Source organism: Callorhinus ursinus, unplaced genomic scaffold (genome assembly GCF_003265705.2).
Source record: "Callorhinus ursinus isolate GAN/ISIS: 27379988/994484 unplaced genomic scaffold, GSC_fseal_2.0 scaffold22, whole genome shotgun sequence".
Classification (NCBI taxonomy): Eukaryota; Metazoa; Chordata; class Mammalia; order Carnivora; family Otariidae; genus Callorhinus; species Callorhinus ursinus.
Window position 1 is genome coordinate 10362186 of NW_027397084.1, and position 20787 is coordinate 10382972.

At 44.4% G+C, this 20787-nt stretch overlaps 1 protein-coding gene across 6 annotated transcripts in view; it reads right to left on the minus strand.

The window, feature by feature from the left end:
• PKHD1 (PKHD1 ciliary IPT domain containing fibrocystin/polyductin) overlaps window positions 1-20787 on the minus strand; it is a 484077-nt gene that overhangs the window by 423236 nt on the left and 40054 nt on the right. For 5 of the 6 annotated variants that reach the window (XM_073905082.1, XM_073905080.1, XM_073905081.1 and 2 more), the window contains 12 exons: window positions 20352-20630; window positions 19283-19372; window positions 19096-19186; window positions 18262-18404; window positions 16708-16838; window positions 15506-15681; window positions 12728-12872; window positions 10206-10333; window positions 7568-7752; window positions 6539-6661; window positions 5216-5330; window positions 4210-4485 (listed from right to left, as the gene is read on the minus strand). In XM_073905082.1, coding sequence (XP_073761183.1) covers window positions 4210-4485; window positions 5216-5330; window positions 6539-6661; window positions 7568-7752; window positions 10206-10333; window positions 12728-12872; window positions 15506-15681; window positions 16708-16838; window positions 18262-18404; window positions 19096-19186; window positions 19283-19372; window positions 20352-20630 — 1882 coding nt within the window. The remainder of the gene's footprint in view (window positions 1-4209; window positions 4486-5215; window positions 5331-6538; window positions 6662-7567; window positions 7753-10205; window positions 10334-12727; window positions 12873-15505; window positions 15682-16707; window positions 16839-18261; window positions 18405-19095; window positions 19187-19282; window positions 19373-20351; window positions 20631-20787) is intronic. The other variant, XM_025890503.2, reaches the window with a different exon arrangement.

Genomic DNA, 20787 nt, shown 5'->3' on the forward strand with positions numbered 1-20787 from the left:
TAAGCAACAAAAAAATGAACAAAGGGGAAAAAAAGATAAACTAAAAAACAGACTCAACTATAGAGAATAAACAGATAGTTACCAGAGGGGAGGTGGGTGGGGGAATGAGTGAAATAGGTAAAGGGGATGAAGAGTACACTTATCATGATGAACACTGAGTAATATATAGAATTGTTGAATCATTATATTGTACACCTGAAATAATATAATACTGTATGTTAATTACACTGGAATTAAAATTTTTTAAAATTTAAAAACAACTTTTGTGCTCCAAAGAATACTATCAAGAAAATAAAAAGACAACCCACAAAATGGGAAAAAAATACTTGCAACTCATACATCTGATGAGACTCTTATCCGCCATACATAAAGAACTCTTATAACTCAATAATAAAAGGACAAATAACCCAATTTTTTAAATGGCCAAAGGATTTGGATGAGCATTTCTCCAAAGATACACAAATGGTTAAGAAGGACATGAAAAGATGTTCAACACGATTAGTCATTAGGAAAATTCAAATCAAAATCACGATGATAATAGGTTCCAGTTCAAGATGGCAATGTAGGAAGGCTCTGAACTCACCTCCTCCACAGAACATACCAAATTACACCTCTTATTAGAACAATTCCTCCTGAAGAAGAACTGAGAGCTGACTGACCAGCTAGCTATTAAACAGCCAAAGACACAGAGAATGGCAACAGAAGAGTGACACATATGCAAAGACTGTAACAAGAACCCCCACCCCTGATGCTGCAAATGGCTGTGGTGAGGAATAGTACTGAAGGACCAGGAACAGATCCTTCTGTCCTTGGGAACACAAAAAAACCTGCAGTTTAAAGAGCAACTAGTATATAAAAGAGACAACACTAAAACTTTGCCAAGTGGTTGAGTTGCTGCCAGAAAGCTCTTCAGATCACAGGGACTGGAGAATGACACAGTTCACAATCCTATCCCACCATAAAAGCCTAGACCAGAGAAGGGTCTAGACACCGTAACTAGAATGTTCAGTCATCTTGGTGAGCTTATGACTTTAGCAAGCCCACAGTCCACAAGCTTACACCAACCACCCTGTGGCGCTAGGGCACAGAAAACAAGCTGTGGAGTTGTGGGGGGTTTTGTTTGTTTTAATTTATACTGTTTTATTGTATTTTTACTTTTTAAAATGTCTTGTCTTATTTTGTTTTTATTTTTTTCTTCGTTTTGTTCTTTTCTTTCTTGTTCTTTTTTTTCTCCTTTTTTCTTTTTTTTCTTTTTTCTTCTTTCATCTTATTTTTTAAATTTTATTATTATTTGTTTCTTTATTCTCTCTGTAAAAAGTCATGGTTTAAAAGAGTAACTAGCATATACATCCATAGCTCCAGTCAGCAAAAATACACACAGTCTGCCCAACTTCACAGAGAAGTAGCCATTTTGCCTAATCCACAGAAACAAACACAGAAAGTCATGCAAAATGGGGAGACAGAGGAATATGCTCCAAAAGAAAGAACAAGAAAAAAACAGTAAAAGAATTAAGTGAAACCAAAATAAGTAATATACCAGATAAAGAATTTAAAGTAATGATCACAAAGGTACTCACTAGGCTGGAGAAAAGAATGGAAAAACTTGCTGAGAGCTTCAATAAAGAGATAGAATATATTTTTAAAAACCAGTCAGAGTTGAATACTATAACTGAAATTAAAAAACACACTAGAGGGAATCAACAGACTACAGGATGCAGAAGAATGTATCAGTGATCTGGGAGACAAGGTAATGGAAAATTTCGGCTCAGGTCATGATCTCAGGGTCCTGGGATCAAGTCCCATGTCAGGCTCCGCACTCAGCAGGAAGTCTGCTTGAGGATTCTCTCTCTCTCTCTCTCTCTCTCTCCATCTCCCCCTCACACACTCTCTCTCTCTTAAGAAAAAAAAAAAAAAACCCTTTCTAGGGTGCTTCTGCATATGGGCAAGTGGTGATTTCGAATGTTATTGATTACATTACTTTATGTATTCATTACATATAAAGCTATTCTGTAAATTCTTTGCTGATAGGCCTCGATCTGGTTCTATTTAAACTCCCCATAGCAGCATTTCTCAAACTGAACTGTACTATTCCTAGAAATTGCCTGAGGATCCTGTTAAAGTGCAAATTGATTCAGGAGGTCTGAGTTGGAGGCTGAGACTCTGCGTTTCTAACAAACTCCCAGATGATGCAGATACTGCTAGTCCAGAACCACACTTTGAGTGCCAAGATCTTCAGCATCTAGCGCGGGGCTTTATAATGTTGACTGATTGATTGATTGATTGATTGATTGACACTGGTTGATACTAGGTAAGTGGCAGGGCAGAGGAAGGGTTAACAGGGTAAGTTTATAACCAGTAATTAGAAAAGTAGGAGCTAGAGCCTCTCTCTAGCTCCTTGCCTTTCCCCTTAGTCTTACTAAAAGCCCACTTGCACCCATCAGACACTACCCCTTCTCAGAGTCTTCCATCTTTTACTAAAGTATAGAAGGATGAAGTGCAATCCTCCTAGACAAATCCCTGCACTACACAACACTGGTACAGCATGCCCTGATAGGGTGACCAAATCATCCTGCTTTGCCTGGGACTTGCCAAGTTTTAGCACTGAGTTCCACAACCTCACTTTAAAACTAAAAAGTCTCATGTCCTGGAAAACCCCTCAGTCCCAAGAAAACAGAACAGTTGGCCACCCTGCCTGTGAAAAGCACTCTACAGAGGGGAAATGAAGATGACAAGGTCCCATGTGTGCACTTGAGGTGTGTGCAATCCAGTTGGTGGGGGGTGGAGAGGAGCTGAAGTGGGGTTTGTGTGACCTGAACCGCAAAGCCAACCTTCTAGGTAGATCAAAGCCACTTAAAAATCTCGGAAGAAGACACTATTTTAGGCCCTAAATTCAAACCAATAATTACTGAGTTCCTAAAGAATATGATCTTTCACCCCGAACAACCCATATCATCTGGACCCTGCCTGAAACCACCGAGAAATACAGCAAGCTTGCTCGGTTCCTGTGCAGAGATGAGGCAGGGTGGGCCTCAGAATTCACTCTTCTAGGCAAAGTTAAGTCAGAAATGAGCTGTTCCTTTGAGCAATGAGTCTGTGGCAGGAAATGCTGCTTAAAAAAAAAAAAAAAAAATGTTCTAAGCCACAGTTCTTTGACCAAGAGAATAAACAGTGACACAAATCCAAGACAATTAAAGAAAGTAGTTTTATGCTTTAAAAAATCTTACATTAACACATATAAGTGTGAGTATTCCTGACATTCTTACAATCTGGCCGGGTTGTTTTTAACTGGTTGTGTGCCTCAGAAGGCATGGAGAGATCCTTAGTTTCCATGGCACTAACCTACAATCCATGGGATCAATGTCGATAAGACCCACTGCCCTCTGTCTACCGCCCACTCAAATAGTAGTTGGCTTTGCATGTTAGCCAAGTATCCAATTGTACATCAGTCCACAAACGATTGTGTACATAAGGCCTGTGCTTCATATTTGCAAATGTTTTTACTTTTCAAGGCCCTTTCCCACCTGTTTGCTCATTTTAATCTCACACAAAAGGAGGAGGCTTGTGAGTTAGGCATCATCAGGCCCGCTGCACAGCGAAGACAGCAGGGCAGCATAGAAGCAGGAGGCTGAGCTTCTGAAAATCCCAGTTTGCATCTAGCTCTACCTCTTCCCATTGGAAAGCCTTGGGCAAGTCACTCTTCTTCGAACCACCATTACCTCATCTAAAAAAAGTGGATAATAATTCTGTCTTTGGGGCAGCTCTAGGCATCTAGGGAGTGTGACTGCCCAGATGAGGTACTCAGTAAATGATACTGTGCCCATCATCATCGTTATCAGGAAACCACATCCCATAAAAGTAACTGAAACTCCTAAGGTCACATATCTGACCTTCGCAGGACAAAAACCCAGGCACATGTCCTAACTCCCAATCTAGTGTTGTTTCCCCAGGACCAAATTGTCCCAGGGCCTCAGTAACTGACCCAGTTATGCCTGACACCCTCAGCCAACTATGATCCTTTATGGGGCAAGTGACTTCATTTAAGGGCTCCAAAGTCTGTAGCTCATTAGAAAAAAATGCTGATGGCAGAAAACAGAAAGCTGTGACTCACAGGGGATATGGAATTTATCACGTGACAGACTAGGTTCCTCATATCGGCAAGCATGCTAGCTTCAGAGGGTCAGATGCAGGGTGGGGTGCTCCCCGGCTTACCAATCTCTGCAGCTCTGGAAGGCTCCACAGCATCTAGCCTGGGCTCCACGCTTAGGAAGAGGGCTTCTCCACTGGTGTTGATGGCATGACCAGAAGGCCTCACCACCATGGAGAGCCGGTGCATTCCAACAGGTAGCAGGTCTGTCTGACAGACCACGTTCGTTTGGTTTGAGAAAAGAACTTTGCAAATCGTGTTGTTCACCGTAACCTCTAGGGCCTGGGGGTCACCAGAGAAACTAGTTCCAAAAATATAAACCAGTAGGTTGGTGTCACCATCTTAAAGGAGGACAAAATAAAAATAAAAGAACAAAGTCATCCCTTAGTGATATAACTCCATTTAAGAGAACTCTGTCTAATGTCAAATGTTCATTCCCTCTCACCTTCCCCTCCCAAGATTCAAGGAGTTGAATGCTGACTCAAATATTGTGCATCTATATTTATTATGGCAGTATACAGCCCCCATCTGAAGTTTTCTCAAACTAGGAATAAGAGATCACTAGTCAACTTTTAAAAAATGAAAAAAAAAATCAAAATAAACAACATTTCAAAACAAGGGACAAAGAGAATAAAACATTTTAGGTCATCAAAACTCCACCTGTCTCGGGACGCCTGGGTGGCTCAGTCGGTTAAGTGTCTGACTCTTGGTTCCGCTCAGGTCCTGATCTCAGGGTTGCGAGATTGAGCCCCATGTCGGGATCCACGCTCAGCATGGAGCCTGCTTGGGATTCTCTCTCTTCCTCTCCCTCTGCCCTTCCCCTGCTCAGGTGTGCACACTCTATTTCTCTCTCTCTCTCTCTCTCTCTCAAAAAAAGAAAAAACCCTCCACCTGTCTCCCTTTCAAACCATAACCATATCATTTAGATTGAACAAAAAATACACTTTCTGCTGCATCACTTAATATCCACCCCATGAATTGATGCACCTTCTGTCCACCCACCACCAGGTACATGGCCTCTAACAAATCACTCTGAGTCTGAAGTTCATGACTCTCTCAATGCCAACTCACAAATCATACCAAGGGAATACCACACAGAGTGGACCTGGGGAGTGGACCCTTCAAGGTACTGGAAAGAACAGGAACCTGAGCAATGGGCTGGTATATCATTCACTCGCACAACCACCTGAAAAAAAGGTAGAAGAATTAAAGGCAAGTGTATGCATTTCATGTGCTCAAGAGATTTCCGAAAGCACTTGTGAAATGTGCCCAAATTAACCTGTTTAATGACTCATTTTTTTTCTTCTGTTTCGCAGTTATAAACCCTAATGAATTATTCAAAACATGTTAGGCTTTCTTAAAATGACGGTTGTTTCCCTGAAACCTAACATTTCTACAATCAAATATGCTGAATCTTGAGTAAATTTCCTCTCTGTAGTAAATTTAATAAAATTCAAATTGCCCAAGGACTTTTTATCGCTCCAGATTATATTCAACTGGATACCTGTGAAAAGTCCTTTATTTGCTGGTACATGCCAACAAAGTAGGCACTTTCCTTCCATTGTACTACGTGGATATGCACCTGGAAAACAGTGTACTTGGGCATTTGGTTTGGGGCCTTTTTGTCCTAGAATGGTAGGTCCTCAATAAGAGACTACATGACTCTTTGTCTCACTGTTCCTAGTGTTAATCTGGTGGAACTCTACAATACTTGGAGATGGGGAAGGTGAAAAAAATATGACTTGCTTGATGCTCTACACATAAAATATGGATTAAAAGCACACACTATATTTATAATACTGTTTGCTTATGGAGGGAAGGGGTGAGGGGATGGCATGAAGGCATACGTGATAAAGAACATTTCCATTTTATCTCTGTTTTCTTTTATTCATAAACACACACAAAACATAATCCGTCAAAATATTGGCAATTATTAACCTTTGGTTTGGATTCCCAGGTGTTGGATACATTACTCTTTATAGTTTGCACATTTTTAAATTTTCTCAAATTAAAAGCAGATGACTTATAACAGGAATATGGGCAGATGGGAAAGATAAAAAGACATTTTAAAGAGATAAGGCACTGACTTAGCTCATTTACTTTCCAGTGCCACTGTGTGGAGGTAATAAAACCTATGTAGCTCTAGAGGTTCTCCAGTTTGGGTACCACAATAACAGCATCGATAATTATAATAATAGGATGTGGTGCTTACAAAGCACTTCTATTTTCGAAGCGTTTTTCATGCACTGTGGAAGTAGCGAGAGGACAGGCATAACTGTCTCTGTTTTATGGATTGGAAAACTGATCCTTGAAACTGGTCCATGTTACATATCAGGGAGGGACTGAGACACCTGGAAGTGGTACTTGCACTTTGGGCGGCCCATCCACTCTCACCTGAGTGTGCTGGTTGGCAGTAACCAACATGTCTCCAAATATGGGTCCAAGAAAAACTCCACCATCGTACACCACCCGCATGGTTGCAGCAGGGTTCACTCCAGTTAGATTTGCATCAGAGACCTGAGATGGTTACATTTCTGGTGAATTCTGTCACAGAACAGACATCTAATCTAATAGAAGTCTAAACCTCATGATAAAGGGTCTTTTCACATTTTATTTAAGGTAACCAGATAGCTAGAAATTGAAGATGAGGTGACAGGGGGGTGAAGCCTAGAAACCTAACTGTAAGTAACAGCTAATGAAAACCCCAATAGACTAGAGGAATATTTATTTGCAAGCAGAGCTGCCCAAAAAAGGCACGAAAAACAATCTTCTCCCTCTGTCTTGAGATATTTTGTTTCTACATGCTTTTCTATTTTATATGTTTGCAATCCAAAATAATAAAATAAAAGGTAAGGGGTAAAGTGCTATAAGATGACTCTCATCCGTCCTCCATCTCCACCCCAGTATTTTGTTTGAAAACCAGATGACCCAGAATACCATATAACAGGGATAAAATCTTATCTTGGGTTTCATTTTATAATAACCAAATGCTAGATGATCGTTAGATTATTTTTTAAAACCCTAAATATGCAAGAGCATCTGGTTTTGTCATTATCCAGAGACAGCAAATCCTTTTCGAAACTTCCTTCTGCTGTGCCATCTGCCTCTGTGATAATCTAAGTCAATCACATCTGCTTAAATTATCCAATAACAGATGTAGAATTATTGTATGGTGGACACTGACCAACAACTTCTACCTACACCGAGTTAGGGAAGGAGATGTTGGATTTAAATTGCTTTACCAGCAATTTAAGGTATGAGATGCAAAACATGCCTTGTAAACTTCCCAAAAGATCACTGAACCCCTTTACTTGAATATTCCAACAAAATTAATAATTCATGATGGTTTTCACTCATATAATTCTGATTCTTTTTTTACAAAATTGCTCCCAGACACCAAACCCACACCACTACCATACATACCCTCATGAAATTGGGCAAATCTCCAACTTGGGTGGACCAGGAGAGGGTCCACACATGCTCATAGCAAGACTTCAGCTCCTCCGTTACAATGAGGTCAGTGACGTTGAGGTACCTGGATGTAAGGCTATCAGCATTGTTCTGTAAGAGCTTGCGAAGGTGACTAGTGGATATATGCACGGGGACATCTGTGGGACAAGGTTTTGATATAAAACATACAAGATACTAATTACTCCACCACACGAGGTTTCCTCATCAAAGTAACAGAGAATAAATGTCAGGATGTCCACTAATTATACAGGAAACCCTCAAGTTCAAAATATGCCTTTGATGGGGCGCCTGGGTCGCTCGGTTGGTTTAGCAACTGCCTTCGGCTCAGGTCATGATCCTGGAGTCCCGGGATCGAGTCCCACATCGGGCTCCGTGCTCAGCAGGGAGTCTGCTTTCTCCCTCTGACCCTCTTCCCTCTCGTGCTATCTCTCATTCTCTCTCTCTGAAATAAATAAATAAAATCTTAAAAAAAAAAAATATGCCTTTGAGTGAAACACCAGCCCAGTTAACCGTGCGTTTCCTAAGGCAAATACAAGGAGAGGCCTACTTTTTATATTGTGATACCTTTAATCAGTATCCCATCTTATAACAAGCAGAGAGTATCGTCACATCAGACAAAACCATCTCCACGGTCAACTCCAAATATACACTCCAGACACCCTGGTAATGCCTGAAAGCCTAATGAAATAGTGGGTTTCCCCTGGAAAACTCTAGCTGGCCCTGAGAACGGAGAAAAGTTGGCCACCTTTCACAGGCAGTTGGGGGAGGTACACAGCACCTGGCACCCATAAAAGCTTAGCCAACCCAGCTGAGGAATGTTGGCATTGAACTTCGGCTTCTCTATTAGAATTCTTTTAAGCCCAACCACCTGCTTCCCCATTCCACAGCCCCACAGAGAAATAACAGCCCTCTGTGCTTAAGCCCTGCTCGTGGTTGAACCCTGGTTCTTGCTTTACCGAAAGTTTCCATTTCATTAGCTACTCCCGAAAGCCCTGTGAGGTGGGCCATTTAGGTATCCTAATGCCTACTCTAGAGATGAAGAAAGTGAGACCCAGTGAGATTCAGAAGCTGCCCAACCAAGCGAGACGGGTTTACACTTAAGCCAGAATGCCTTCTAATTCCTCAAGGGTCTTCCTCTTGAATTCCACACGGCCTGGGAGTGTTAAGAAAATACCACTGTATTTCTAAAGTGCAAACAAAATTCTCCTCCTTTTAAAAAAGGTTGCTCTACATTTAGATAATTTGAGGCCATTACCATTTCCAAAGGCCAGGTTAAGGCCGACTTTCCTGGATTGTTTGGCAGTGGTGCGAAGGGCATCACAACAGAACCTGGGGGCAGGAAGAGGATCTACAGACAGGTTGCAGCTCCTGAGAAGGGAAGCATGACGCAGGGATGGACTTCATAGACACAGGGCACTGTTGACTCTCACTCACCCATTTATCAGACTCCAGTAGCCCACAGCCTTCAGTTTGTCCTAAGTGGCCCTATTAGAGTAAAAATACCATTCCTCCCACCTGAGAAGATTCTTGCAAGCCCAGCCATCTTTCTTCTTGGGAGGACAGAAGACTTTTGGACCAGGTGCCAATTTTTATACAGCCACCCTTGACCTCTCCTGAACCTCCTTTCTGATTCTCCTAGGGTTTTACCAAATAAATGGTGTGATCACTTCTATTCCTTATCCTCTGTGAAACGTGTATATTCTTAGGGATTTAGAAAAGGTTCCACACCAATCACATTGTTATGACCACTAAAATTCTCAATAGCATATGGTGTCACCATGGAGTTTAACTTGGAAGGACCAAGGCTACCATAGAAATTGGCCTAGGAAACTCCAGAGAGAATAGGACTGACCTGATAATCAAATACCCAAGTTCACATCCAGACCCTGCCATCAACAATTTGTATGACCTCTGGGCAAGCTCCAGTATACGGGGCTCAATGGTGGCCTCCTAGAGATATGTCAATATCCTAATCCCTGGACACTATGACTATTTCCTTATAAGGCAAAAGAGTGTATATTACCTTATATTGCAGAAGATGTGGTTAAGAATCTTGAGAGGAAGAGCTTATCCTGGGTTATCCAGGTAGGCCCTAAATGCAATCATATGTATCCTTATAAGAGAGAGACAGAGGAGGTTTTGAGACAGAAGAGGAAGAAAGAGTGAGACCACGGCAGCAGGCCACGGAATACGAGCAGCCACCAGAAGCTGGAAGAGCAGGGAAACAGATCCTCCCCTAGAGCCCTCGGGGGGAGTGTGGCACGCTGACAACTTGATTTTGGATTTCTGGCCCCCAGAAATGCGAGAGGACAGATTTCTGTTGTTTTAAGCCACCAAGGTTTCGGTGATTTGTTACAACAGCCTCAGGAAGCTAATCCACTCAATCTCCACGTCTACAAAAGTAAAAAGTTGGGATCGTATTAACAATGATACGGTATTGTTATTGTCCAGATCTTTAATTTTAAGAAGGCCACGTTCAAAATAGCTCTAAGACTGTCACCCCGCCTGACAATCTCTCAGGATGCTGTTTGCCTGGGAATGCCCCTAAAAATGGAAGTGAGACATTGGTGCACTCCAATTGCCCCTTTACCAGGAATCACTGTGGTAGGAAGCTGGATGCGAAAGTATCCTCCTAAAGGTGGACTTGTCTTCTGGATCCTCCGTGTTGTCACCTGGACCGATCTGGATCCTTCTTCTCCTCCTTCAGTGGGCACAGAGCTGTGGCATGTCAAAAACAAAGCCTTAACCACAGCAACCATCCAGAAGTGCCACTCTAGAGAGAATTTAATTCCATCTCAAAGACCAGACAGTCAGCCATGTTTCCAGGACACAGTCTCAACCTCCCAAATATTGGATATCCCTGCCACATCACAGCAGAAGTACAGTGTAAATATTAGCATTCTTTTAAAAAAAAACATTTTATTTATTTATTTGAGAGAGAGAGAGAGCTCACAAGCAGGGGGGCAGGGGCAGAAGGAGAAGCAGACTCCCCACTGAGCAGGGAGCCCGACACGGGACTCGATCCCAGGACCCTGAGATCATGACTTGAGCCGAAGGCAGATGCTGAACCGACTGAGCCACCCAGGCGCCCCAAATATTCTGATTCTTACAGAATGTTCCACCCTGCCCCTGCACAGATCCTGGGAGCATAGGGACCCAGAATAAAAAGTGATGACTCCTGCCTCCACAGCTCTGGCCCTGAAGTACAGAGTGGACAGAGAACGTGGTATTCTCTAGCCCATTCGCATCATTAAATGAGCAGTCAGTGCCCTGTTCCACAGATGCTTCCCCATTCTGTATCCCCACCTGACATACAGGCCACTCCTTCTGGCCAACTTCTTACCTGGTGCCCGTGTACTAACACACTGCCTGCCTAATCTTGCTTTTAATATAATAAATGGGTCAAATAAATCATGGCATACCATGAGATGGAATATCGTTCAGCCAATGAAATCATATTTTAGAAAAATCATACCATTCCCCATCAGTGATACGGGAAATACTCAATTTAGGCCATTAGGTGAAATGGGCATGTTGCCAAATATAGCGTGTAATGTGTGGTCCCAATTTGAGGTCTAAAAAGTAAATATATGCATATATATGTGGGTATATGTATACAAAAACTGCTTAGGAAAAAGGGAGTTAGAATATGGATCCAACATGTCAGTAGAAGTTACCTCCAAGCAGAGGGATTATGAGTGACATTTTATCTTCTTCTAAGTCTTTTTCTGTATTTTCCAAATTTTCCATAATGAACGTATTTGATCTTTATCAATATTAAGAACTACATGTTGATGGGGATGCCAGGGTGGCTCAGTCAGTTAAGCATCTGCCTTCGGCTCAGGTCATGATCCCAGGGTCCCGCATCGGGCTCCCTGCTCAGCGGGAAGCCTGCTTCTCCCTCTGCCTGCTGCTTCCCCTACTTGTGCTCTCTTTCTCTCTGACAAACAAATAAATAAAATCTTAAAAAAAAAAAGAACTACATGTTGATGTACATAAATATAACTATACAGAAACAGAGTGATACCATCTGGGTTGGGGATGAAGCTAGCAGAGGCCAGTCCAAGGGGGGTCCTGTCTTGCTGAGGCGGGAAGCTCCCAGAAGGAGTTAAGGGACTTGAGGAAATATCAGGAAGGAAGGTTGCCAGGACCATTCTGTTGTGGTCCCAAGTCAGCCTCTAGCATTTCTGAGTTAAAGCTTTGGCACTTGGAATGCAGGACTGCAGGCTACCTAATATGGCAGCTCCCTCCACCACCTCAGCTCCTTCACTCCTTGATCTTGTTGATGGTTTTTATGTCTTTCCCACCCAGCGGGCCATGGAACACTAAGTAGAGGAGAGTAGACCCCAGATTCAAGCTCTCTGCACCTGCCTTCCATATACCATCCCCAAGCATGGTAGGAGTAGAACTCATCTCGGAACATGTTAGAAAAAGATGGAAAGAAAAATGTTAAAGGCAGAACATCTCAATCCTTTCATCCTATTGGAGTTTAAGTGAAAAATGAAAAGAACGACTTAGAGCACACATGTGTTCCAGAAGTTGGGAGGAGCCTGATCCTTAGTTACTGCTTTAGAAACCGTGGCTGGACTCTTGTTGACTATTAAGAAGCAACGCTTATGGACCTCTGGTGCCATCTGGTGGTAAGTTCTTAGAAACAGCTGTTTTTTGTTCCTTAAGTATTTCATTCACCTCGAAAGATTCCAATAAGATAAATATATGGGAAATGGAATGAGGGAAGTAAACAGAAAACATTGGAAATGGGAAGCACTGAACAGCATAAAAATACAACTACTTTAAAACAAATTCACTAGAAACAAGTTCTCAAAGTGTAGCCCCCAGACTAGTAGAATCAGCATTGTCTGGGAGTTCATTAGAAATGCACATTCTCGGGGCTCACCCCAAACCGACTGAGTTAGAGACAGAGTGGTTAGGGCCCAGCCATTTGTGTTTTCACAAGACTTCCTGGTCAGTCTGTTCTGCATTCCTAAGACTGAGATCGTGGTTTTAAGCAACAAGTAAGGTAGCTCTTCCCGATAAAAGTCCCACCTCTGTGTCCCCAGAGACCAGCTGACAATTCTAAGAAAGGACAAGCGAGCAAGGACCACTCCCTACCTTGCGGTGATGAGTGGGAGCTCCTGGCCGCACCCCACCATCCAGAAGCTTACATTGTAGACTGGAGGGGATCCCACTCCCACTACACAGAGTGACTCCACCAGATTCCCACCGGGGCGAGCTATTTTGGAATCTGCTTGAGAAACTGTAGAGACCAATGATCCCATCATTAGCAAGCAACTGGTGTCTGGTGGAAAATCCCAACTGCAAATGCTGAGTTACTTAGATCTCAACCCCCGACTCCCAGCAGAGAGTCCCACCTGTCTGCCACCATGAAAAGCAAAGGAAGAAGAAGAGGCAAGAGGATTCAGCTTCAGAGCAAAAGGAAAATGTAAGGTCACGGTTTAGGGAGACTAATGCTAATTCCATAGCAAAGTTTTATAAGCCCTGCACCAGGCTAACCTCCCTCCCGATGCTGTGGAAGCACCCCCACACAGAGGATCTACTGCATCGTGGACTGCTACCCCTTCCTCCTTTCCTCCCCAACACCCCTGGCAACTCTGGGAATGTACAACTGATCCACTTCAGGAACACTGAGCACACAGGCGCCTCCTGGGGGTATGTGAGCACTCATCTACGGCGCGTGCTCAGCATGTATGCAGAAACGGTGCAAGCTTTCAAACCGACTACTGTGCAAATCCTGATTTTCCACTTCCGTTAGGTAACCATTTGGCTGATCAACATAACCTCTCTGTTTCCTCATTTGTAAAGGGGGAATCATAACACATTAATCGGCATGGCAGGGAGAGTTTAGTGGGACGGCAGATTCAAAATGGCCAGCACAATATATTTTAATATCCTCTTCCCCCTGGGTAAGGGGCGCATCTTCCCCAAGACTGGGGAAGGGCAGCGTCTTTGCATGTCTCCGGCTTATTTAGCGCAATACCAGGTGCACAGTAGGTGCTCAATAAATGCTTCTTTGCTCAGCTGGGCACAGAGTCATTGAAGGCTTGGTTCCGGTGTCCAGATTTCAATCTCCCCCACATCCCAGCTCTGTGATTTGGGACAAGATACTCAACCCCTCTTAGTTTTGGTTTCCTCATCTATAGTGTAGAGATAATAGGACCATTTCATGGGCTTCTGAGATCTGAGTGAGAAGGAAGTGGTAGGCACCACTAGGTAAAAGGAACTTTCATAGAGGAGATTAGGTGAGAGAATATAAAGTGTGAAGCTGATCAGATAAATCTCAATTAACTATGACTATCAGGCCTGATCTTGCCATTAAATAATCCTCAAAGCAAAGTCATCAACAGCAGGGAAACTAGACAAAGTGGGAAGGCGGCTGTTTCACCCAAGTCACCCCTCCCTCCCTACCTCCCCTTCCCCTCATCCCTAGATGGTTCCACATACTGGAGCATTTGGTAGCTAAAGGGTGGGGGCAGTGAGCAAGGGCTCTGGCTCCTGGGCTTTGGGGGTGTGGAGAGAATGGAAACAGTATTGACTGACTAGTCCTGAGTTCCCAGTCATTGGTTCAAGTGCATGAAATATTGATCCCCTCAGCACTCCGGGGATCCAGACAGCGCTTGGCTGTGGGGGGAGGGCACCAAAGGGCCCAACCAGTTGTCTTGGGCCCCAAGAAATTCGAGTGTTTACCCCAGCACACCATTTGAATATTATCATCATCTAAGTGTGCCATATAACATGAACAGGGTTTGAAATCAGTAATGAGTCAACGCAGATGCCCCAAAACACTTAAAACAGGTGAAACAGGTAAGGGATGGAATTTTGATGAGTATCCTAGAACGATGAGATTTCAGGGCCGAAAGTGAATCCTCTTGCCACCCACCCCCAAGCTCTCCTGCCCTCAGCTCCATAACTTTCAGACAAAAGACTATAAAGGGAAAAGGGAAAGTGAGCAAAAGTTCGAAGCCTCGAATCCCGGGGGGACAGACTGCACCATTCTGTCTTGGCCACGGGCTTCTCTTCCCCTGAGTGCCCATCATAACTTGGCCAGCCTCAGTAGGACCCCTGATGAGCTCTTTGTCCCTAAGACTCGTGGACAAGCAAAGCCAGGGGAGGCTGGCTCTGCCTAAAGGAGATCTGCCTAAGGGAGATCCTAAGGCTCTGCCTAAGGGAGATCAAGGGGGACTTCATGGAGGAAAGGCCAGCCTTGAGCTCCAAATGGTGAGTAGGAGGAATGTGGATAGGCAGAAAGCAGGACAAGCCTGTTCTCATGAGGACATGATTAACTCTCTCACTTTTCTGAGTCTGCCTTGAAGGTGTAAATGAGATCTTTAGTCCATTTACAGAGCCAGATATTGCCTTGTTCCTTCCAGCACTTTGCATGACAGATATTAATTCATGGACAGGTACAGAAATCCTGTTGGCCTAACAATAATAATGATAATAGTAATAATAACAACAGGCTGGGCCCACCTATTGAGCACTTACCATGGTCCAGGACCTGTAATGACTTCATTACATGCTATACCTCAGTTAACCTTCACAGTAATTCAATGAGATGGGGCCCTGCTTATGCCCATTTTACAGATGAGGAAACCAAGGCTTCTCTGCATGCAAGTAGTCAAATTGGGGTAAGAGGACAGAAGCAAGAGCAAGCATTGGATAAATAGGAGGAAAAAAAAAAAAGGAATTAGCTAGAGAGATAAAAGGACCAAGGGTGCACAATCCCAAACCCATCTTCTTTCCAGAACCAAGGCAGACAAGATGGGGAATCACGTGTTCCCTCTGCATTAAAAGAAGAACTGCCCCAGCAGAAAAGTTTGAGGTCAGCATTTCATAGACAGGCCCCTTGACGAGAGCAGATTTGATAATCACCTGTTATGTTTGTGTCCGCAATAATAATTTCATCCACATAGAACCCACCCGTCTCCTGAGACAGAGGGAAGAGGTCAATCCGATGAACCAGCACAGGGGAGTTTGCCAGAGGCGGCTGGAGATTCACGGAGCGATGCACACAAGTGTCCCAGAGGTCAGTGCAAGTGAACCACCAGCTGAAAAACAAAGCCCACAGCAGAAATGGAGCTCTCCATGTGCTCCTGAAGCCCCTTCCCAAAGAGCCAAGTTCACCAACCTGGGGGCCTGTGGACTGTGCAATCAGGAGAGACACCCCAAGAACCCCTGCACCCCAACAGTCCTGTGTGCCCTGGGTAGAGGCATCCCATCCAAGACAGGCTCAGTTCGGCTTGTGGTATCACGCCAGTGAGTCACATTTCAAGTCAATCATTTACTCGTAACACTCCATGTCAGCAGCATTTTCAGATTACAGTATAATCATGCATCTGAAGCAGGTCATACATTAGGCTCTCACCACAGAGAAGATTAATACTCCTGGACTTACTCAGGTGTAAGACCACTTACAAAAGTGTCACCCGTAAGACCTATGTGGAAAGCACACCGAATCAAGGGAGCAAGATGCCTGAGTTTTACTGCAGAGTCTTTGTTCACTTGCTATATAAATTTTGGTGACTCACCAATTCTCTGGGTCCCAATTTTTCTCATCTGTAATGTCAAGGAATGGTCTCTAAAGTCTCTCCCAAATATGATGTCCTATCATTCTATCCCCACAAAAAGTGTGAGAGTACTTCTAAAAAGTATTATATTCCTAACAACTAACTACTCTTAAATCAAACTTCGTAGTTGAATAAGACGTGTTCAGAATCCCAAGTGAAGGGGTGCCTAGGTGGCTCAGTCGGTTAAGCGGCCAACTCTTGATTTCAGCTCAGGTCATGATCTCAGGGTGGTGGGATCAAGCCCCACATCGGGGTCCAGGCTCAGCGGGGAGTCAGAGCCTGCTTGAGATTCTCTCCCACCCCTTCTGTCTCTCCCCCTGCTTGTGTGCACGCTTTCTGTCTTTCTCTAAAATAAATAAATCTTAAAAAAAAAAAAAAAGAATCCCAGGTTAATATCCGAGGCCCCAAATAAGAGATCGTTAGTACTGCACATGGGCCCCTGTCCCCAAGAGAGCTAATCATCCCAGCCGGCAGAATTCCCACCACACCTCCCCACAGATTAGCTACCTATTGGGACTGGTCCCCACAAGACTCCAGTCACAGGTGATGTTCTTCTTAATGAAGTTTTGAGAGTCAGTTGTGAAATACACGGTCACCTTCAGGATGTTATTCGTGTGGCCTTTGTATGCAAGGCACAACTATGGACACCAAATAAAGAACATGAGTTCGATTAGTGCAAGAAGCAGCCATTCAAGCCATGTGTCGTCAGGAGGTTCCCCCTCCCTAGGAGACTCCCTCGTGCTGTGAGAGAGAGAGTCAAGCCCAGGTCCCATCCTCCTGGAGCTTACTAGTCTCACCAGAAAGACAAACAGAATAAATTGTGATTGACTCCACAGAGAGTTATTAAATGCCTACCACTGTGCTTGGCAGTTAGGACTTTGGAGAACACCCTTGCTCTGACCCAGTTCCCTGTGCAATCTTGAGCAAGTCACTGCACCTCTCTGAGCCTCAGTTCCTGAACTCTTAACTCACCGGCATCCTTGGTTTCTGAGTTAAGTAAAATTGTCTCAAGAAGACTTTATAGCAGGATTTTTTTTCCACTGTTGGCCTTTCGGACTGGATAATTCTTTTCTGTGAGGGGGCTGTCCTGTGCATCAGGGGATGTTTAGCAACATCCCTAGAAACGTCCCACTGGATGTCAGTAGCACTTCCCCAGGTGTAACAACCGGAAGCGTCTCCATAATTGCCAACCTTCCCCAAGCGGGCAAAATCACCCCTGTTGGGAGGCTGTCCTGCAAAAAGGGCAGGCCGGAAGATGGGTGGGGCCGCAACCTGACCCGTCTAATCCCAGCTCCCGTGGTAGTTCCACTGAGAACCGACTGAACACTGAAACAGATAGGAGATGGAATTTTGAGGAATATCAAAGGATGATACGATCTCAGGGCTGAAAGAGAGATCTCTTGCCACCCACCCGCAAGCACTGCCATGAGTTCAGCCAACCCGTCAGGCTCCCTCTAGCTCCCAAAGGGGGAACAGACTGTACTCTTTTTATGAAAGATGGCAGAGCTTGACACGAAGGCTATGTTATTTAAGAAATGTGCCAGTCAACCCACCAATAAAAAAATAAAAACTATAATAAATAACAGCAACTAGCATTTAACAGAGTCCTACCCAGTGCACGTGTTAGTAGATTATCTCATTGACTCTCCACCACAGTTCTAGACCATATGACTACACAGTTCACAGGGGGGTAAACTAAAGAGAGACCCTGAGGACACGTAGGGGGTAGAGCCAAAATTCAAAACCAGATAGTCTGTCTACAGAGTCCATGCTCTTCCCTAGGGAGCAAAGAAGATCCTGGAGCACATAAAAACATCCATAGGTCTCACAGTTAAAACAAAGGCATTTCATTTCCATGTAACAACTAACTAACGAAGGACCGAGGTGTCAGTTCACCACTTTGAAACAGCAGTTAAGAAACCTGGAACCTCAGCCTGAAACGCATTGGGCAGATCACAGCAATCACTCCTTTGTGCTTCTGTTTCCTTAGCCTCAAGCCTAGAGAATAATGCCAACCCCTCCCTACCCACGTCAGCTGGAAGTGCAAGGGCTGCTACTTACGTGCGTGTACCGATCTAGCCGGTAGCCCTTCTGGGAAGCCGGGGGTGTTAGGACAAGGTGTCGGGGCTGGTGGAGGCTGAACCTCCCACAGAAGGGCTCTGTCCCACTGGTGAGGTCCCCCTCAAAGCTGGAACCTTCTGGGCCTGGAGGCAGATAAAAGAGCAAGACCGGCATAGAGATTGACAAGATAGAGCTCCCCAACATGTGTAGAGGGGTTGAGTTACGAGTTCAGCATGACAGCAACCCTTGAGCCCTTGGGTGAGCGGGGTGAGGCTTGTGCTTGAAAGCTGGAAGGCTCCTGATGTGAGAATCCCACTTTGTCTGCCACACAGCATTGAAAATCGATTACGATTTTCTCTTTGTACCATGGCATCAAAAACTGCTGAGAAGCAAAGAGACAGGGAGTGCCGAATGTAATTGAGTTCACCTTAGCATCTTAAAAACCTGCCCTCATATTTTTAGAATTTGGTAAGATGACTGTTTCATGTAACAATTCCTTTATTTGGATACAATTTGAATTAAATAAAATATGCTGCTGTAGTGTTTTCGTTCCCGCCTGTATAGTTTGCCCTTTCCCCACTGGGCGGCATGGGGAGCCCTTGGCTACACCGGACAGCCCAGGGGGAATGGCTTTTCTTTCTCTGACACCCACACCAAGCGGCTTCCTCCCACGTGTGTCGTCACTCTCGGGGCCACTGGGTGTCTAAATCCAGTTTCCATAACTTTTCTTGACTCTGGTAGCAGGAAATGAACATTGTTCCTGTTTTACAGAAAAAGAGAGAGAGAAGACAATGGAGAAGGGGATCAGCGTTCGTCAAGCCAAGGAAAGCACACCTGGTTCAAACCCGAGCCAGAGGAGGATGCTAGCCGAAAGCGGTTCCAGTTTGCATTTGACGGCAAGTAACTCCTCAATGGCTGTTTGAATCTGTTTAAGAAAAAAAATCCTGAAGAGTTTATACCATGGGCATGAAGACACCCCCCTCAACTCCCCCACCTGTCATTATTTGAAGAAGGTTCCCACCTGATGGGCTGTGGCATTTGCAGGGATTGGCTGACTGGTGACATTGTCCCAAGTAAGGAAGAAGCTCCCTCTGCCAGACACAGTCAGCATCTGTCAAGAATGACAGGAATAAATGATGTGTGCTAATTAAGCTGGAGAACCTTGGGACATATCCCCTCCACTGGCTATTTCCTTTTATTTATAATATCAGTTTTGTCTAAACTCACTATCATCTAGAAATATCTACGAGCCCAAGTGTCAGCACCGAACAAAAACGTTTATATGTCGAACTCCCTATTCATCCATGTCCTCCCTTCTCTTTAGGGTGTGAGACTTCAATAGTGCTGCTGAATGGCCCCCTTTCAGCCCTTCTCACCAAGTGCCCTCTCCCGGGGTGGGTGGCCTGGTGGGCAGGAGCAGAGGCTTATTCAGTCTCTGCTTTGCTCCTAGCATATTCCCCGACAGGCACACTATACTTTAGTTACAAAGTAAGATCAGTCATCTTACATCATTTGCCCTTTTCTACTTTGTTCTATGGTTACTTGTGTCCATGTTTTACTATTAGACTCTAAGCTTGAAAAGCAGAGTCCATGTGGACTCATCTTGGTACACCAAGAAGTGAACGACTGAAAAGTACACTGATACTGTTCAACACAAATATGGGCGCCACTGAGAGACCCTTTACAAAGAAGATGGAGAAAACACCATGTGTGGGGAGATAGGACCTGGATCAGTAACAGCAATGGAACCACGTGTGTGCACACTCATGTGCATGCATACATGGGTGTGTTTATTTGGAGGACTTTATCTCTACTCCGGGGAATAAGATTCTAAAAGAGAATTTACCTGGAACTTAAATTCCTAACACTAAGACCATGAGTAAAATTACCTTAATAATAAGACTTTGCATTTTTTTGAGATGTCTTCACAACCCTATTGGATAGATAGCCTATCTCTTTGGCAGCAGAACTATCATTACAACTCAAGTCTCCTGGCTCCCAGCTAGTGATCCTTCCTCTAGGCAAGACGATGTTCCTTCCAGAGTTCAGTCCCTGAGTCCAACCCCACAGGACAGAGAAGAGACACACACCTGGATTTCTGGAAGTCTCTGGGCATGGATTCGGATTTGATGCTTCTCCTGGAGGTAAGTGCTGACCACATCAGGATTCAGCCAGGTATTGTGGATCTGGACGCCAATTCTCATCCCCCTGCTGGGGGCTTTCCCACAATGCTCTGCTTCCAGGTAGTACCTGGTGCCACCAACCAGCTCCAGCTTGGGAGTCTTCCGTTGCCAGGTCCCTTCCTGCCCATTCTGCTCCCAGGCGTCAAACCAGTCAGCAGTGCCCACCTTGATGGAGGCCACTTTCACCTGTGGCCCAAGAAGCATATCACAATCAACACTATGAAGCTTATGGGCATTTCTTTCTCAAACAGCAAGTGTCTGGACAGCTACTAACAGGGTCTTCGGAATGATCTGTTTTTCCAACAAGTTAGCTCAGTCGCCCTGGGGCCTGTTGTTGTGTATG